Below are 19,402 nucleotides of genomic sequence, written 5' to 3'. Positions count from 1 at the left end.
TTGAGCTATTTATCCATAGGCGAATAAGAATAATAATTCAAGCCGATAACTGGAAATTGATTTATTTTATTATAGAAGTAGAATAATTAATACCAAAATATATCGTCATCATCTTGTAATCGAATAAATAATTCGAATCACCGGTGTAGCCTATTTAACGGTATAATATGACTATCACGACACTCGTTATGATATTGTACTGTCTACTCGTTCAATAACCTCGTTGATTGCTGTAGAAAGGTATGTTCGGCAATAAAGACTGTTACGTCTTGTAGCAATCCCTGCTTTCATTTTTGCCCTCTTTCATCTATATATCCTATTTTTATATTCTACTTTTGCTGGCGTGACTTCAAAATCGACATGGCCTAATTGGCCAACATTTAACGCTATATGCCAAAATACTTTTACTGCCTTTCACTGAGTGCTTTCGCCAGTCTTAAACGTCTTTTTATTGGTGGCTAACTTAATTATTGCCGTGGTGGTCGGCTACGTCGACTGCATCTGCGCACAACTACATTATACTGGACCACGATTGTGATCACGTGATGGTAGGCTTGCGTTGCATGCAACTGTACTGTACACTGCTGTACTGTATGGTTTAGTACGGTACGGTAGAAGTGTATGTGTAGGCATGCGGTACAGATGTTAGTTTATATTTTCTCTCAGGCTTTTTCCTGCCTGGCATTTGAACAACTTCTAGCTGGAACTGTAGTTTGCTATCTAATGAACTGCTAGAATTCTCGCTCTGTCTTGCAAAATGCTCAATCTACATAGGACATTAAATCATGGTAAGTATCATTAGGTACATGATGCATAGATACTTGCTGATGAGCTTGCCCTTACATCGTATAACATTGGGATCAGTCTTGCCACGAGTCGTCAAAGTCGAGGCTTTCCAAGTCCAGTCTTTTCTAGCTACAGTATGTGATAAAAATCAACCAGTAGCCCCCCATTCGATCAATCATTTATGAGATGATACACCCCTTCAGCGAATAAATAGTAAGCTTGTTGATCTGCCACCCAATGTAGTAGCTATCAACTGTGGAAATATGTGCTAACAAACTTGCATTGATGTAGTAGGTTAATATCAAAATCATAGATGGTATACAATTAATGCCACTTTATCTACTATGGGATCTCTGGAGGGAAGTGCATGCCGCAATATTACAGAAATCTCAATAGTCATACATACAGTAGATCATAAAACCACTGTAGGTACAATTATAAATCGCAAGTTGATAACAATCTAAGATATAAAATGCTCCAACTGTCTCCATCTTGAAGTGGAAAGTATAAGTCTCATTACAATGGATACAGTAGTAAAGGACAGTACCACGGTATACAAACACTATCTGCAAGTACTTGGTTGCCTATAGCTACTCGTAAATTCAATTGCAGTACAACTTTTGATAATTATAATGGATCAAGTTATGCTGGTACATTAGTCTTTTTAATGCAGACGTAGTCTTTTGCCATATACGTATGCTGAAATGGAGGCAGCAAATCGATACTATAAAAATGCATTGGAATGCTACACATAGTAACTTCTCAGTGGTTACATCTCGATATTAGTAAATTCACCTTTAATTGATAGAGTTTATACAACGTACTAGTACTACACGGTATATGGGGACTAGCAAAGATACCGATTCGTATTACTACAGGTCTGAAAATTTACGATTTGTTCGATTAGTACTATTCTACAGTATTTCCTTTAGACTATACTATTATCATCATACAGAACCTGCAATTTGTTACTGTCAGGAGAGGACCCTGAGACAAAATTATGTAACAGCCAATATTATATATAAATTACAGGTTTGCTAAAACTATAACGTTTCCTACTGTGTCTCACTATTTACCTATATTCTTCTCCAATAAATAGTTTGGCATAAAACTATCGTAAATGGCTGTAGGCATGGAGAATTCTTCACCCAAGCTATGGGGTAAGTGGTAGTTTGCACCTAAATATTGCTATCTTGCATACCTTCTTGTAGCGAGCATACATCATGCTAAAGCTCTTTCGAAAGTTGTATATCAGAATTGTGCAATATTACTGTACATGGTCATCCATCGTCATATCTTAGTAGTAGGTCATATAACTGCACCACTTAGGTCAAATAAAAATGCTCGACTTAAAATAAGTATTGCATTATGATCGTTGCATCCCAACTTGTTTACCTAGATATAAGATGAGTAATGTCTTGGCTTCAATGTCTCATCGATTTCTATCAACGGCGCCACAGCCGGAATCGAAATTACCGCAGCGTGAGACGAAAAAAAGGTATGCGGGTAAGTTTCTACATAAACCTATCACCCCTAATACGTGTCTATAAATATACATATTACAACTTCTAAGCTCAACTTAAATAAACACCCTTTAACATTGACCTACTGTAACATACACGCATATTAGTTTAATGGTTGGGATTAAATAACGCATTACTTCCTATTGATGACAGATATAATAAAAAATGTTAACGAAGAAATAAAAAACCTACCGCAAACCTATGCAGTCGTGTATGTTGGTAAGTCCTAACAGATGCTATTATACAACACCTTAACTGTCTACATTGAATGATAATTGATCGATATAACCAATCACATATGCAGGTGGTCATCAATTCAAGATAACAAGAAACGATATCATAGTCATAAATCAAATTAAAGCGGAAGTAGGATCCGATATTATTCTAGAAAAGGTATGAAATACATTTAATGGAAGGGCGACATAATATCTTCACTACCTCGTTAGTTGAATATTACATTACATGTCTTCTTATTTAAAGGTGTTAGCAGCTGGCTCCAAGAATTTTACTTTAATTGGTAGGCCTCTAATAAGGTAAACGAATTTCAAGTTTATGTGCAAGTCATTTATTTTATTCAGAATTTATAAAAACATCAAAAAGGCTTTATGATGGCGAGATGTAAAAATAAATGACTATTATTTCTGTTCATAGTAATAAAATAGTCAAAGTCTCTGCTACGGTAGCAGAGCATACTAAAACGCCTAAAATAACTGTATTTAAAAAGAAACGTAGAAAAAATTACAAACGAACCAAAGGTATGCCCTTGATTATAAAGCTTGCTGCAGTGCGATATTTTTGAAAATCACATTGAATCTAAATTGATACTTTTATCTGGGTAGGTCATCGACAGAATGTCACCGTTTTACGAATTAACGACATCGAGTTACGCTCAGAATTATCATAAAATTTAATCTTTCCGCGCTTTGAATTATGAATCCTAATTTTAATCTGATATAATTTTAACATATGATATTGTAATATAGCATCTTTGTCATATGGACAGAAACAATAATAAATACAACAGGAAATAAAATAAATACGATATAAAGTATCTTAACCAATTACTGATATCACTATTTCGATATCCGATTTACATGCTTGCACTGCTATGCGGTATATTCGAAACATCGCAATAGCTCAAAGAGTGCAGCACAGATTGAGGTGTATAATGTTGAGTATCTTACTTGAAAATATGCACATGTCTAAGATCTAGTTCATATATGTCGTCAATTACGTTAATAAAGTAAATCATCAACATTGTTGTGTATAGAGTACAGTCTGTCAAGTATTTCAATAAGGGTGATTAAGACAGATCCCTCTACCTATTGGCACTGTAGCAAGTAATTGCTAGTCTTATCATGTAAAGTGGTAACAACTCCTAGTATGCAATACTATTGTAACCCTTACTAAATAAATTAAATATCGCAATTTGATTTAGGCTAACAGCATTATGTGGGGTAAGCAGGTACCTACGGCCGAATCGTTTGACACATTAACAAACGCGCACTATGAAGCATTATAAATGTAATGTTGATACATGGTAGTACCTACCAGACACTACAGTACCGATATTATCTGATCTCCGTATTGTAAGAAAGTAATTATTACTGATAGTATTATAGCCATTGTACTTGTTAAACAATTAGTGCTGATTTTAATATAAATAATTAATCAATAATCACAACAATACGCAAACACTGCTAACGGTCTACTATTCAGTAAAGGTAATCGAAAATTATACTGTAAAACTAATTTAACCGATGCCAAAGCAACAAGAAATCTGCACTACGAATTAACTGTTGGAATTAGCTCGTGCGAGGCAAGAGTTCATAACAAAGTTTATGAGAAAGTTTCACATATACGGTATCATTCATACGAATAATCAAAAGTTCTTTAATAGCGAAACTAAATTATTAAATTAACACACAGTCGTTGAGTCCAGTTATATCTACAGATAGTAAAATACATTTGTTTATAATAGTTAAGTTCAATTAGCTATCACTTCAAATAAAGTTTTTTGATTTAATTTTACCATTTCTAGAGTTCCAACATTTTAATCGGAATTAAGATTTTAATTAATTAATCAACCAGATGTTTTTTGTAATACAGTGATGTTCGAGTCACATATAATAGGGGTATTATTGATTACTGCATTATTTCTATTGTGCTAGGAGATAATATGTTCCTCACCATACAGAAGTATTAAAAAAAGGATACCGACAATGTAAACTAGATTGCATCTGTTCCTGAAAACTTTAAATTAATCTAGAAAATTCACATTTAGCCTATTACTATATTGTAGATAGTGATCATATCTTAGAATATATATGTTACGATAAACAATTTAATTATTAACTTGTTAAGAAATTCATATCGTAAACATTTTTAACCATCAGTCAAATCCATTATCTGGTAAATAAGTAATTGAAGATAATAACAGTCACCAAAGAAAGACACGTATCCCTGCAATAACAGCCCGATTTAACTGTTGTATTATAACAATAATATTCATTACATCAAATTATTATATCAGAAAACCAAATTGATCAAGATTATACAGTTGCTCTAAGAAGACTACTATACTGGGATAAAAAAAAAACATTTATCACTTTATAAGTTTTATTGTAGTGCAATAATGGAATCGCTACCTAAATGAAATTTATAGCTGTACAACAAATTACTACTAGCTAGTGTAGTATGTGTATGTATGGCTTTCACACGAAGTAAGTAATTATATTTTATTTTATTTTTCGAACTGTATTTGTAGAATAGAATTTGATACTTTGCCGTATTAAAAACCGTTGCAAGTGTACTTATCTAACAGTATTAGGATACAATTTATAAATTATAAAGATCTTTTTGAAGTTTTTGCTTTAAATAATGCCTCTACTCTGCAAGACAGTACAACTGACGTATAAACACTTCTGATTTTTTGATATAATTTTGTTATTATAATTCATAGTATGTTATAGTTGCTTAATCTATTTTGGGTGTTAGAAAATTACTTGGTGTCTCTTTAGAATTAATATATTCTCTTCATGTCGGTAAATCAAATTAACTTGATCTTTTTCTTGTCTTTGTATATTTAAGGTATGAGATTTTGAAGAATGAAGTAACGCTAGCATACTGTGATTATTAATCTAGCCTGATACTCTAATCAAGGAGATCTTTGTACAACGTTAAAACTTGAAATGAAGAAGCTCTTAAAATTCTTACTGATCACATTTTGTAGTTTAAATCTTCTAAGGTATATCCATGTTCTTATACTAACGGTTATAGTTCTATCATGTTCCCTAATTGCTTTTCAAGATTATACACTTCCCGGTAACGTTAAATTATTGCACGACAAGCCAAATTTTATGTACTACAAAGATAGGCATTTATTATATCAAAATGGAACTTCTAAGAGTATAAAGTCATGTCGAAGACATATTGCACAGATTACTATTAACAACGGATATCGTATGTCTATCGCAGATGGGATTATAAAGAAAAATGTCCGATTCATGAAACAACCCCTTGATTTACAACAACAATTATTATTTCATACTCAATTTAGTATTGAACCTTGTAGAGGAAAAGTCTTTGTTTTAATAGTTATTAACAGTCATGTTAATAATACTATTCGACGTGAAGCCATTCGAAAAACTTGGGGTAATCAAGATAGTGAAATTAACTGTACCTCAAACAGATTGTGGAAGATTGTGTTTATACTTGGTATGAACGATGACAATGAGCCACCAACTCAAGCGATTGAACAAGAGTACAAAATCCATCGAGATATTATCTTGGCCAAAATAATAGATGATCATCGTAACTTGACCAAAAAGACTGCACTAGGGATGTTTTGGGCTGAAAGATACTGTAAACCCAAGTATTATTTAAAAGTCGACGATGATGTCTGGATTAATAAATGGCAAATGTTGCAATACTTAAGAAGACGTTATAAAAAAGTATTGCCATATAATGATCGATTATGGCTGGGATATGTTAGTCGTAAGAACAGAATTCCAATTCGAGATCCTGATGACAAATATTATGTATCATTTCGTGATTTTCCAGGTAAGCTATTTCCGCCTTACTGTTCAGGCTTCGCCTATGTTATGTCGGAAATGGTCTTGACAGCCATGGTCGAGGCTATGAAATGTACACCTCAATTACCAGGGATTGACGACGTTTATATCGGAGTTTTGGCTAGAGTGATCAATATAAAGCCAAGACATAATCCACGATTTCATTTACACTTAAGATCACGCCGAAGGAATCGATTTACTGTATCGGAAATTAATGCTACGCTGGCAGAGCATGGTGTTGTATCTCGTTCAATGCAAACGGCCTTACATAAACTGGCTTTAAATGCTGTTAAATTAAGTAACGAATCATAATTATTACAAATGCGAGCTTTGTAATTACTCAATACCATCGTATCAAATCAATAATTTTAGACAAAAATTGCAATCAGTCTCGAAAGGTATCCTATGATAAGTTATTTGTATAAATTTATTCTTTAAATTTGAAAGCTATCAAATATTCTATATTATTACAGTTATCTTTTGACTATTACAGTATCCTGGCAAGGGATGAAAGAGTCGGATTTTAATGAACTCACGGATCAAATGTGTCTAAAGTACTGATATAGGTGCAGAAATGATATAAATCATGATAAAAGTAAGAATTAATAAAGATGTGTTCAAGTACAATCTATGCATGGTATTATGATGCAATTATGAAGGATACGAGTATGATTATCTGCTCTTAGAACATGTGGACAACTGTAACTACCCCAAATCGATATCGATTCTCCTTCTAAACGTTATTACCAATGGTTGGTACAAATCTAAGTCCGAAATTGGGTAAAGAAAAACGATCAAGGCAAACCTTTTCATTAGCAGTGGAAATGCTCTCATTTTAGTTAAAATCTACTCATAGTTACCGAAGAATGAGCTAGAAATGAAACAAGTTATGAGGTGTCCTATCGCATACGCGTAATAGCAAACAAAAATGTCTAAATCCTATCCAGAATTGTTTCACTTTTAACATTTTTAATATATAATCCTTTTAATACTTTGTCTTTTTATGAATTGATATCCATTATGATTCGATTGTAACAAAAATATGAAGATTTTCGCATTAGTATCAGTATGTCTGCATGGTGCATACCGAAACTCCCTATCCTATAATTGAACTGCAATATTTTTATTATTGGTCAAAAATAAGTAATCGCCTTTATACGCTAATATTATATCTATATTAATTAATTAATTAACTGATTCATGAAATATATACAGTATGTAGTGACCTATACACTTATAATACTGTACAGTATAGACGGCTACAGTAGTAGCTATGTTATTTTTTTTGGGGGGGGGGGACTGGGATACGTTAGTAAAAGAGTACAAATGAAGATATGTATATGTAGTGACCTATACACTTATAATACTGTACAGTATAGACGATTACAGTAGTAGATATGTTATTTTTGGGGACCGGGATACTATAGTAAAAAAGTACAAATGAAGATATATATATATATGTAGTGACCTATACACGTATTAAGTAAAAAAGTAGTAAAAAAGTACAAATGAAGATATATATATGTAGTGACCTATCACTATATAGACGGCTACAGTAGTAGATATGTTATTTTGGGGGGACTAGGATACGTTAGTAAAAAAGAACAAATGAAGATGTATACTGTATATGTAGTGACCTATACACGTATTAAGTAAAAAAGTAGTAAATAAGTACAAATGAAGATATACAGTATACTGTATACTGTACAGTATGTAGTGACCTATCACGTATTATACTTATGTTATTTTGGGGGACTAGGATACGTTAGTAAAAAAGTACAAATGAAGATATATATATGTAGTGATCTATACACGTATTAAGTAAAAAGTAGTAAATAAGTACAAATGAAGATATACAGTATACTGTATATGTAGTGACCTATCACGTATTATACTTATGTTATTTTGGGGGACTAGGATACGTTAGTAAAAAAGTACAAATGAAGATATATATATGTAGTGATCTATACACGTATTAAGTAAAAAGTAGTAAATAAGTACAAATGAAGATATACAGTATACTGTATATGTAGTGACCTATCACGTATTATACTTATGTTATTTTGGGGGACTAGGATACGTTAGTAAAAAAGTACAAATGAAGATATATATATGTAGTGATCTATACACGTATTAAGTAAAAAAGTAGTAAATAAGTACAAATGAAGATATACAGTATACTGTATATGTAGTGACCTATCACGTATTATACTTATGTTATTTTGGGGGACTAGGATACGTTAGTAAAAAAGTACAAATGAAGATATGCTGTACAGTACTACACTTACAGTATAATACTGTACACTGTATGTTACAGTACTGTACAGTATAGACGGCTGTACTGTACTGTACACTGTACAGCTCGGTAGCATGACTCATGTACACGTCAGTCTCCAACGATTAAGCCATTGTGACTCATTGATTTGATGACGTAATAGCGTCAAAACTTAAAATATCGAGTACAGTACGGTACAGTACCGTACAATACAGTACAATACACTCTACTCTACAATACACACTTTTCAGGTTTTAACAGCCTTTAGACTAAGATTTTGCATTTTCATTTTTGCACTTTCTGTGGCCGCAAGACCTACAGTACAGTACAGTACAGTACAACACGTCTACAGCACAGTGTTGTACTGTAGACTACAGGATGTATACTGTACAAAGTGTCTCACAAGTCTTTCGCGACGATTGAAATCATAAGAAATTATAATTTTCAAATTTTAGCTGTCCAGTTTGGTATCATTTGATAGTTTAAATATTTAAAAATTAAAATGTCATCAAAAATGGAAAAAAATCAATTTACAGTACACAGGACACGGTACTGTACTGTAGTACAGTGTACAGTACTGTACACTATACTGTACACTGTATGGGAATGACGGAAAGAGAGTGCGTAGTTACGCGGCGATTGATGACGTCACGGTGCAGCAGTACATACAGTACCGTACAATTGAATACTGTACCGTACCGTACTGAAGTAACTGAACTGGAACAGATTTTTCCAAATCGCAGCATTTTAAGAGTTTGAAGCAAATCTGGTGAACTACATTGGAAAATCCAATCCAAATTGCTCCTTCCAAGGAAAGGAAAGATGAAAAATGAAATTGGAAACATGACTGACATCCAATGACACCTTATCATCTCTAGAAATTGTTCAATTATTGCCATCATCGGTTATATCAGAGGCCATACCAGCAAGATAAACCATGGCTCAACCACATTTAATCAAATTGATTATTATTGTTATTTTATTAATCGTCATTCAGTAAGTCGTATAGTTGGACTTTAAGATGAAGAGAATAGTTGTCTATTTAGTGATTGATAGAACTGTGCTAGTATAGTCCATAAAAATAACCTCCAATAGGACATATTAAACAAGGAAAAATGTGCATTTGAGTGGAGTACAGTACTGTATTATTTATACCCTCACATTAGACATGCAGTCCAATGCGATGATAGAATAGAAATACAATCATTCCATCCCAATCTCATTCAGAAAGAATAGTTATTCTTGCTTGCGATCTTATTACGATATCAGGAGTAATATAAAACTGATTAAAAACCAAAATGAAGTTTTGGATAATGCAAGTTATTTGCGTAGAATTCTAAGCTGCAATCTTTCTAGGTGAATAAATTCTACTCTACTCTATTCATACATACAAATACCATCTCTCTTCCAGTAGTTTATCAGGATAATCCGTAAGAATGCTGATCGAGAGTTCATACAAAAATAGTATAGTCTTCTGCCTTGTACGATGGAACCTTTGCTATAGCATTCTATGTAGCTTATATAACATAAGTCAATATCATATTGTTGTAAATGAACTGCCTACAATATTGCGCTTTTTCTACCACAACATTTTCTCCTGAGTTCATGGAATAGGATGATGCTTGATTCATGTTCATATTAAATGTACGATACTTATATATTATTGAACTATATAATTGGGGTAGAAGTCGACTTACTATACGGACATGAACACAGAGTATTATATTAAAACAATCAATCACTTTGAAATTTATTTTATTAATGACCATGTATTGACTATTTTAGAATATGTCTTGAATCCTTATATGCGAGCAGAAAGAATGAAGGCACAGTGATGAAAAGTACAGGTAAAGGAAAAATAACTTATTCAAAAGAAAGTAACATATTTGTACTACACTGATAGTATATTAAATTGTTTATACTATAGCTGGATACACCGAATGAATTTGTACAACAGTAGCTCTTAGTATGCATCTTCAAATAAAACTGAATATCGCGATCAATTCTGTCTAACGATATCGTAATATGTGTTTACAGTATCTGTGGCGTTTTTGTTTCTCAACAAGTACAGAATAACGATAAGCGTTCACTCTAGCAATAAACAAAACTGACTACAACACTTTATAAGCTTAAAATGAACACTGTCAACATTTCTATTAGCACTATAAATTATATATTAGCAAAAACTATCGAACTTGATACAAATAAGTCGTTCAATAAAAAAGTCAATCAATTTTTCGTACTTCACTCGCTTACCGTAATATAGTATAGATATTACATTCATCGTTGATATGTAGCGGAATATAGAATGGTCGAACTAGCGTAAAAACTCGGTTAATTTAATTGTATGCTTATAAGGCTGATTAATTAGTAATGGTTCATCAAAAATTTTGTCTGCTTATTACAAATACCATTTTAAATCTTTTTTGTCAGCATCAAACACGACAACAAATCAGTGTGGCGAGATCATTGAAGTTGGAGAATGCCTGCCTTGTTCTGCCTTTGACAAAGTAAGTATGCTGTACAAATGTACGTATACTATGAATGAAGAAATCCAGATTTTAATAAAATATTTCAGAGAAAAGCGATAAAAACACACGTAATAAATTTTAGTTCTGTTGTCTACTTTGATTAACATTATCCCTTTCCATCATTTAAAGTATTTTATAATTTTTTTGGAGTGCTATCGTATGATAATACATCAATGATTATCCTACTAAAGTGCACTAACTTAGATAACTTCAATGTCATCTCTTCCTATTCGCTGTGGCAAAGTGAAATATGTTATAGTAGTAGTTTTTAATTAATTTTTTATTTTGCCTATGCAGAAAAGTCGAGCAATCCGTGCTTGTGCAGAAAACGGTAATAAGCAACTCGTCAAGTGTCGGAAAAGTAGGCAAAAGTTCTATAAAAGGTATAAAATTTTCTATCAATGTTACATCAACGTATAGAATATATATTAGCGAGTTATAATATCGATATTAAAAATGTCTTCTTTACTGTAGTAATTATGATATTATATTATTTTTCTTACATCGATATTATTATGCTTGAGCACTGATATTATGATTATTATTATTTGCTAATATGCTATACTAATGATAATATTATACTCTACATAGCTGTTTGATGGTTCCTTGGATAGCGGAACGCAATTACTGGATATTTCAGGTATGATCTAAGATACTATGCTCCTATGACATGTTTTCCAATAGATTGCTTGATAATAGCTGGCTGTTATTCATTAACGTTATCTTCACATAAACTGTATTGACGTTAGAATTTATTCAAACTCTTTACTAATATTAATCAATACTGGCGTATATTGAATGGGTTGAGAAAATAATATTTAGAACTCTACTTTTATATAGGTTTTCATGTTAATAGTAGCACTACCATCTTGGGCAACTGTTTGGATCAGAAGAAGAAAATTAGAAGAGCAGGCTAGAAGACGTGTACAGCGGCAGATCAATGATATACTATAGTTTTAAGAATTTATATTAAGGTCTTTATATGATTTACATTCATGCGCAACCTTTATGAAAAGTCTAATATAATTTGGATATAGACTCTAATGTATAATACAAGTTATTATATGATTTTAATAGTTCAATTAACCGACCCTAAGTTTCTATCTACTTATCATCTCTGTAATTATTCACACATTACTATTAGAGAATTAGATAATCTTGCTGCTTCGACTAATTTTTTCAGTTATATATGTACAGATTGCATTCATCTGTCTATCATTATTATTTGATGCAATGCAGTTATTATACCTTGGAATATATCTGATGATTACAGTAATATTATAAACAAAATTACAAATTGTCATCAATTACATTTCCTACACGACGACTACAAATTTTGACCTTTATTTTATGAGAGTATTATAATATTTCACCTTGTAAGAAAATTTACTCAAACAAATGATGCAATCCACTACGTATAAGAGTTCGAACATTTTTGCTACGGTTGCAAATTAATTAATTAACTGCAAGAATTTTACACTTTATTATAAACAATCGCAAACTAGTATTTTTTTCGTTAGCCTATGCTTACTGATGATTAACCAGTGTAATGATAGAATTTTAGGCAATGTCTTTGTAAGTGATTTGTTTCTCGGATCGAGAGGCACTATCAGCACAGTAAATGTAGTTTTAAAGATATAGTTATTTTGCGTATTGGAAATGTTCTATTTTACAAAATGTTGCTTAATTAATATTGGTCCTTCGACTTAAGTTATGGCTTCTATCGCTTATATAGTAAGAAGGATGGAACTGCTTGCAAGTTAGATGGTTAAACTTTATAGTCTCTTTCGAGATATAAAAGATAGATTAAAACTATCAATTATAGGAAATAAAAGCTGTCAATTAATTACATCCGTAGTACATTTATGTCAATATTACAGATTGGTACAGTATCATACTACTGTATTTTCATAGTAATAGACTGTACTGGTGTATACTACACTATGTGTAAGTTACCGAATACAATAGATGATCGTAATTTCGTTTAGTATTCATCTTTCGGTCATCGCTTTAAAATTTCCCATACAGTAATATTAGAAGGCCATGAAACCCTTACCTTCCCAATTTATGTCCTCGGCCGTTTTTAGCAGCACTTTGACTCTGTAGCTGACCGAAGAAATAAGCTCCTATGATGATTCCCATGAGGATTACGATTACAAGCTAGACAACGTTATGAGTGTACGCCTATTTTTGTAAATTTTTAATACAAATTACATTCGGATCACACCGCTGCCTATAAATATTAGCCAACAGGTAGAAGAAAAGACTAATGGCGTATTTAAAAGAAAACTATCAAACTTAGCCTTGTTGTAAACTATGCTAATCGATAAATTAATTAGCTAACTTTGAAATTTAATTTATTATATCAATATTTTAAAACATTAAACAGTAAAAAGCATATAATAATTATATATATGATCAATACGAGTAGTTAATTATTATCTCTAGTAGAATTTATTTGTTTACTTATCCTTTTCATCATCTAACTGCGGAAAGCATAAGATAACTGAAACTATAAAATGAGTAACGTCAAGACTTGATCTATTTTAGTATTCCCTTATTGAAATAGCATTTGCATTGCCAGCACAACGATTGATTTTTATTGCAACCTCAGTTCTGATTGATTAAACTGTATACAGGAGTATTTTGTGGTGATACATTACATGAATAAATAAGGCTGTCTTGCTGATACATGTAAATTATTTTGTAAGCCTTTATTATCTTGAATTGCCAACCATTTGATTTTATTTATCCATCCATAAACTTCATCATTTGATTACACAAGCTGCAAAACAATCTCGCAATAACTGAATATTAGTGTACTCGTACTTGATTACTTTAAGGCTAATTTATGACGTCCTATGGTTGCTTTTACATATCTTTATTTACTGTACTATTTAATGATCTCGCCCTCCAATGCGATAGCCTATTATTACGAAACGATTTATTCGATTACTCTTTTTAGTTGATGTACGTACCAAGCGCTAGATTTTATTTACCCTCGAGTCTATTTGATTGTTCAATTGTTTTAAGCACAAATTAACTTGTAATGGCGTCGTGTTGTAGCTATTGGTAGTACTTGACCTATCTTTTATTCTTTCTTTAATTCATGCAATAGGGTAGAATTTGCCAACGCTATTCATAAAATCTTATTGATCTGCCTTCCAACTATACAAAAACCATAAATATTAACCAACAAATATAATGTCTACAGGTATATCAATCACAAGTATACTTCTACTTCTAATATATTATACAAACTAATTACTACTGTTAGGATTTCATTATTACGTTCGATCATCATAAGGCCTAGTCTGTAGTCATAATATATTAGACTGAATAAATTATAGTAACCACGGTAGATAGAGCTGTCTATTCTACTGATAAAGTTTGCTAGTAAAGATCTTGTTTAATATCATGTCGTTCGTTGGAAGTCTAACGTTTATGTTAGGGCAGTTAGTCTGCTCATTAAATATTAATTACTTATTTCCTTAGCACTATTCCCGTTGCTCATTTTGCATCACTTTAACGAGCGCTTATGGTTCGTAAATAATTAATTACCAGGTGATAATAAATATTGCACCAGTAATCTGCTTACAATATTGTACAATAATCATTATAATTGCTATAGCTTATACTTAGTATTGATGAATGTCTACTGTATTAAAATTTCGATTATTAATTTATTCCATTATTATTCATTTTAAATTTAAATACCAATCAATGTCATGTTTCACAAACTGTTTCATTGTTCAACCATATGGAGAGCATCTTTGTGGACAATTCTGAGATCTGAACAGTGTGCTTTATATTTGCAAGGTCATTTAATATGACGCCAGTGTAAAGGTTCAAGGTAGATGCTCGTAGTTTAGATACAAAAATTGTTATCACTTATCATGGGAAAGTTTGAAGTTGTCTGTATTATCTATGTTACTTTCTCAAATTACTGAAATACGATTATTAAAGTTGATCAATTTTTTCGCCTCTTGAATGGCAAGTAAGTCATTATCAACTAATTCTATAATCATTGCATGCAAAATCAACTACAACCGATTCCAAACAAGGACGATAATATGTTTCCCGAGAAGAAATAACTTAAAATGGCGGAGGAAAGCGTTATCCGTGAAATCATCCAAGCTACCTTTCCAGAACCAAAAATTAGGAATAATGGTGTTAAATTGAATGGAAATAACGGTGATGCTACAACTAATGATGTTAAACTGATTGGAAATAACGATAATGCTATAACTCAAAATGGGATTGCTAATTATCCTGTAGTTGGAATTGAAATTGAGCAGAGCATCAATCTTGATCTATATTCTTCTAATCTCGATAGAAAAGATGGCAATTTAACTGTAAGTGGTAATAATATAACATGGGGTAAATATCATGGATATAAATCATCGAATAACCATTTACGTCGACTTTCGGCCCATTTAAATACGGAAAATTTTCGTGAAAAGAACGTTCCCAGTATCCAAGAGCTATGTAAATCAGTTAATAAAATCTATTTTCGACCTAGTAATAACTCTACTGTTCACACCCGAATTCGTGACGAAAGTCTAGACAGCAGAAATACTAATTGTAAACACACCAAGGTTAAAAATAATAAAGATTACGAAACTAAAATGGGTAGACTACATAAAAATATCAACGGATTGGCGCAAGAACGTTACTCTATCCACATGCTAGATGATAAATCTGAAAGTCAGAAAAAGAAGCACGATAAATCCATTATTAATCGAATGATCGGTGAAGACAGTTATTTTTCGAAAATAAGGCAAACATCATGTAGCCGAAAGTATCGGCGCGATACGACTTGGGAACAATCCAAAGCTAAAAAGATAATATTCAATAGCCAGTTATTAGCACAGGCCTTCGACTGTGATAACCTTTTTCACATGCTACAAGAAATAGAGCATAATAATCACCTACTTGATCGTAGTATGGTTAGGATACAAGGTAAATCAAAATGTCTAAATAACTTTGTCGCCGATGGCATCGAATTCGATGACGAGGAAGAGGTAAAGATAGATTGATGCCAACATCAATGCATGTAGAATTTTTGTTATTGCCCTAATTCTTACATAATTTACATCGCAGTGCAATTTTTCGTATACGATATATCCATAGACTGCCATCTTTAATCGAATATGAAAACGGAAATAGACTTATAGTATTTTTATACTAAGTAAATACAACGTGAAGCTCTACTTCAAAACCCCTATAATATTTTCCTTAATAATACCACCTACAGTACATTCATCATCATTCTGTTTAAAGTAATACTATAATTTTTCTATTTATTATGTCATATTACGTTTAAAATGAAATTTAATTAGATACAGGACGAGTTATTTCTAACAAATAAATTGAGTGCCTATTTCAAAGTTATTAATGACAATTCCAACATTTAACCTTAATATTTGATCTGAAGTGATAGAGGCTGTTATAACTTTCGATAGCAGTATTTCACGCTGATGTTTAAATATCATAAAAGCTGTAATCGACACTTTACTCATATCAGGATAATTTTAGGTGAATTAATATAATGCTGATATTCTACTTAAATTTCTTTTTATCGATTTTATATGATATCGATATTATACGCATTTGTATGATGATACTGCTGCATATAGAAATAACAATTATAATCAATCTATAATGCCATCTTTTCATTATGAATGCATTGTAGATGAGAACGTATTTAAATAAAATGCCGCGAATGGCGGAAATGTTAAGGAAGGAACTAGAATTTATTAAGAAGCAACATACGAAAATAAGGGTAAGAGTAAAAATTTTAATATCGCTCTATTGAATCTATTACTTTATTGAAATGCTGATTGTAATACTTATCACTCTAGGCTTCAGCTTATGTATAAATAGCTAAATCGAACTTTATTAGAGATATTTGAAGATTTCTGACATGCTTTCGATATAATTATTGTTACAGAAGGATTCAGCTTCCGCCGCAACTTAGCCACCAATATCCGAAGCTTATCAATTGAAAATCGTAGCGAGAAATGATCAAATACTACTATACAAAATAATATTCACAGAAATTAACTATTTGCTAATAGGACTTTATAATGAGAATCATTTTAACTGGATTTGAAATTTATCTGTCTCTAATGTACAGTATATTATTGCATAATTTGCTGTCTAAAAATCGAATTTTAACAAATTAATGTCACCTGTACCACTTCCTATAAAACACTGACTTGATTTATAATCTAATTGTAATGTACAATATAACAGTAATACGATTTTCTATGCCACCTTGCTAACTAAACTACTGAGTTCGATTTTAAAATTTATTTATTGTATATTTGTCGGTTTGACTATGAATATTATAGTCGGTTTTGTATCGGACATTTTAGGTTTCCATGTAGTAGGTTAACTTGAATATTTGTATCGTATTCCATTCCATTGCTTCCCAATATCTGAATTAAAATATACAGTCCAATTGGGCCTAAGATATTGTGGATTCTACAATACAGGAAAATAATTTATTCTATTCCTTAGATCTTGGCTGGTAGATGATTGATTAATGCTCTGCGATAAAAGTTGGAAATAGACATTACCATATTGGCTGGTTGATATACTGATCGATTATTATCTAAATCTAATTGCTCTACAGTCAATACCAGCTGCCGCAAGGTATTCATTTTTTCTAATACGATATCAAGACATTTAATCACTATTTGTTTTATTACTGTTAATTCGTGAGTCGTAAATCAATAAAAGGTAAAAGATAACTTTATTTTTTTAAAGCAATTTTTCTTAATTACATTATACTGAAATAAGCAAGGTAAAGAAGTAGGTTATATTAGGCTGCCAATTTAACAGAGTCAAAAAGGGGTTGTACACAAAGTAACACCTTAATTAATATATTAAGTAACCCATTGTATCAGGCCTCTGAAAAATGAGAAGAACAGTAATATTAGTAATGAAAGAGTCATAATATAAATACGAAACCTAGAGAGCTATCATAGACCTACAAACGAATGTATCAGCAGTATTATTAAAGGGTTTACTATGAGTAATGAATGACTAGTGTAGAGCATTAAGGTGTCAAGGTAAGAATTTTTATAACCAAGAATTCTGAATTCGCATAAAAACTACGTTTTTAGAATAGAATAAGGCATATTATTGTATACAGTATTGTTACGTCAAAACGCTTTAACCATTAGTTAGGTGATTGACACAGCCATTGCTAACGTTTTAACTACATATCATTAGTAAATCAGGGCACTCGGTCTCTAAATCTACTGCAAATAATGTCTAATATTAAGTGTGTAGAGCACTTTGCTATATAACAGTTGAATAAAACGTACCATGCTAAATCAACAGTTTTTACTTTCTTTATTTTTAAGCAGTATCAATTCCTAGCTCTTCTGGTGTACTAATGCCTAATTCAGCTCTGACTTCACTTGTCTGGTCTAATATATATGGGTAGATTTCCTTGTTGGTACCAGCTTTGTCTTTAACTACCTCCAGGATACGAACTGGTATAGCAACGTCATTTAAACGTCGAGCAGCTCTAAATAAATAGCATAGGAAATTAGTCTATATGGAAAGAAGTAGTTTCTATAAGCAGTTCAATTATAAATTATTTGTCCAAGAAAATACGTCTACAATACCTAAATGCAGCATTTAAAATTTTGGGCTCTGGAACCAAATCGTAACCAAAGAGTTCATCTAAACCTCTGCGGTAAGTATTTCTATCTAAGTTTTCATTCTTAAAGAATGCTTCCCAACGAGCATCGAAAACCTCATCGGGTTCAGAATCCACTTCAGCACCAATTAGACGTCGTTGTAGTAAGTTTTGACTTGCAACGGCAGCTATTTGGATAGATTACAAAAATGAAATGGATTAGCGAAGAATGAAATTTTACATGGTGGTGTGGGCTATTAGTTTGTAATATACACTAGTTGGGTTGATACATGTAGGAAGAAATGACAGATTTTAAAGACAATACGTCAGACTGCAGATGATATGTCAAAGCATGTCATGATTAATTTGCAGGTAAAGTCAGGATATTATGCAATTAATAATATTTCAAATAAGGCTAAAAAGAACCTACGGATGAATCTACAACACCGTCACGGCAGAGTCTCGAATTAATAAAGTATAGTGTACAATGATTGTAAAAATTAGTTGCGCGTTGGGGTCATGTAAAATTGACTGTATTATTAGGTACTGATTGTTGC

The 19,402-nt window shown here is 31.9% G+C and overlaps 6 protein-coding genes across 6 annotated transcripts; 4 read left to right on the top strand and 2 right to left on the bottom strand.

Annotated features, from left to right (window-relative positions):
• Window positions 1-1,906: 1,906 nt before the first annotated feature.
• On the top strand, window positions 1,907-3,213 carry TRIADDRAFT_54812 (uncharacterized protein; the record flags this gene model as incomplete). The annotated part of the gene is made up of 8 exons (XM_002111114.1): window positions 1,907-1,946; window positions 1,998-2,115; window positions 2,186-2,292; window positions 2,463-2,528; window positions 2,614-2,702; window positions 2,790-2,842; window positions 2,961-3,064; window positions 3,149-3,213. 8 exons carry the CDS (start codon window positions 1,907-1,909, stop codon window positions 3,211-3,213), a joined length of 642 nt encoding a protein of 213 aa, XP_002111150.1.
• Window positions 3,214-5,815: 2,602 nt separating this feature from the next.
• TRIADDRAFT_22338 (uncharacterized protein) lies at window positions 5,816-6,694 on the top strand (the record flags this gene model as incomplete). The annotated part of the gene is made up of 1 exon (XM_002111113.1): window positions 5,816-6,694. The coding sequence occupies one exon, from the start codon at window positions 5,816-5,818 to the stop codon at window positions 6,692-6,694; it is 879 nt and encodes a 292-aa protein (XP_002111149.1).
• Window positions 6,695-7,803: 1,109 nt separating this feature from the next.
• TRIADDRAFT_22125 (uncharacterized protein) lies at window positions 7,804-8,357 on the bottom strand (the record flags this gene model as incomplete). Its single annotated transcript, XM_002110579.1, has 3 exons — window positions 7,804-7,914; window positions 8,195-8,261; window positions 8,305-8,357. Coding segments are annotated over 3 exons (231 nt in total), but the record flags the coding sequence as incomplete, so codon positions are not given.
• A 1,237-nt stretch (window positions 8,358-9,594) lies between these two features.
• Window positions 9,595-12,142, top strand: TRIADDRAFT_54810 (uncharacterized protein; the record flags this gene model as incomplete). Its single annotated transcript, XM_002111112.1, has 6 exons — window positions 9,595-9,653; window positions 10,443-10,504; window positions 11,091-11,167; window positions 11,486-11,571; window positions 11,780-11,828; window positions 12,029-12,142. 6 exons carry the CDS (start codon window positions 9,595-9,597, stop codon window positions 12,140-12,142), a joined length of 447 nt encoding a protein of 148 aa, XP_002111148.1.
• Window positions 12,143-15,288: 3,146 nt separating this feature from the next.
• On the top strand, window positions 15,289-17,168 carry TRIADDRAFT_54809 (uncharacterized protein; the record flags this gene model as incomplete). The annotated part of the gene is made up of 3 exons (XM_002111111.1): window positions 15,289-16,212; window positions 16,884-16,973; window positions 17,142-17,168. 3 exons carry the CDS (start codon window positions 15,289-15,291, stop codon window positions 17,166-17,168), a joined length of 1,041 nt encoding a protein of 346 aa, XP_002111147.1.
• Window positions 17,169-18,559: 1,391 nt separating this feature from the next.
• TRIADDRAFT_22356 (expressed hypothetical protein) lies at window positions 18,560-18,974 on the bottom strand (the record flags this gene model as incomplete). Its single annotated transcript, XM_002110578.1, has 2 exons — window positions 18,560-18,729; window positions 18,821-18,974. Coding segments are annotated over 2 exons (324 nt in total), but the record flags the coding sequence as incomplete, so codon positions are not given.
• Window positions 18,975-19,402: the final 428 nt, after the last annotated feature.

This window comes from Trichoplax adhaerens, genomic scaffold, assembly GCF_000150275.1.
Source record: "Trichoplax adhaerens TRIADscaffold_3 genomic scaffold, whole genome shotgun sequence".
Classification (NCBI taxonomy): Eukaryota; Metazoa; Placozoa; class Uniplacotomia; order Trichoplacea; family Trichoplacidae; genus Trichoplax; species Trichoplax adhaerens.
The sequence above is the reverse complement of the archived record's forward strand: the minus strand, read 5'-3'. Positions and strand labels throughout refer to the sequence as shown.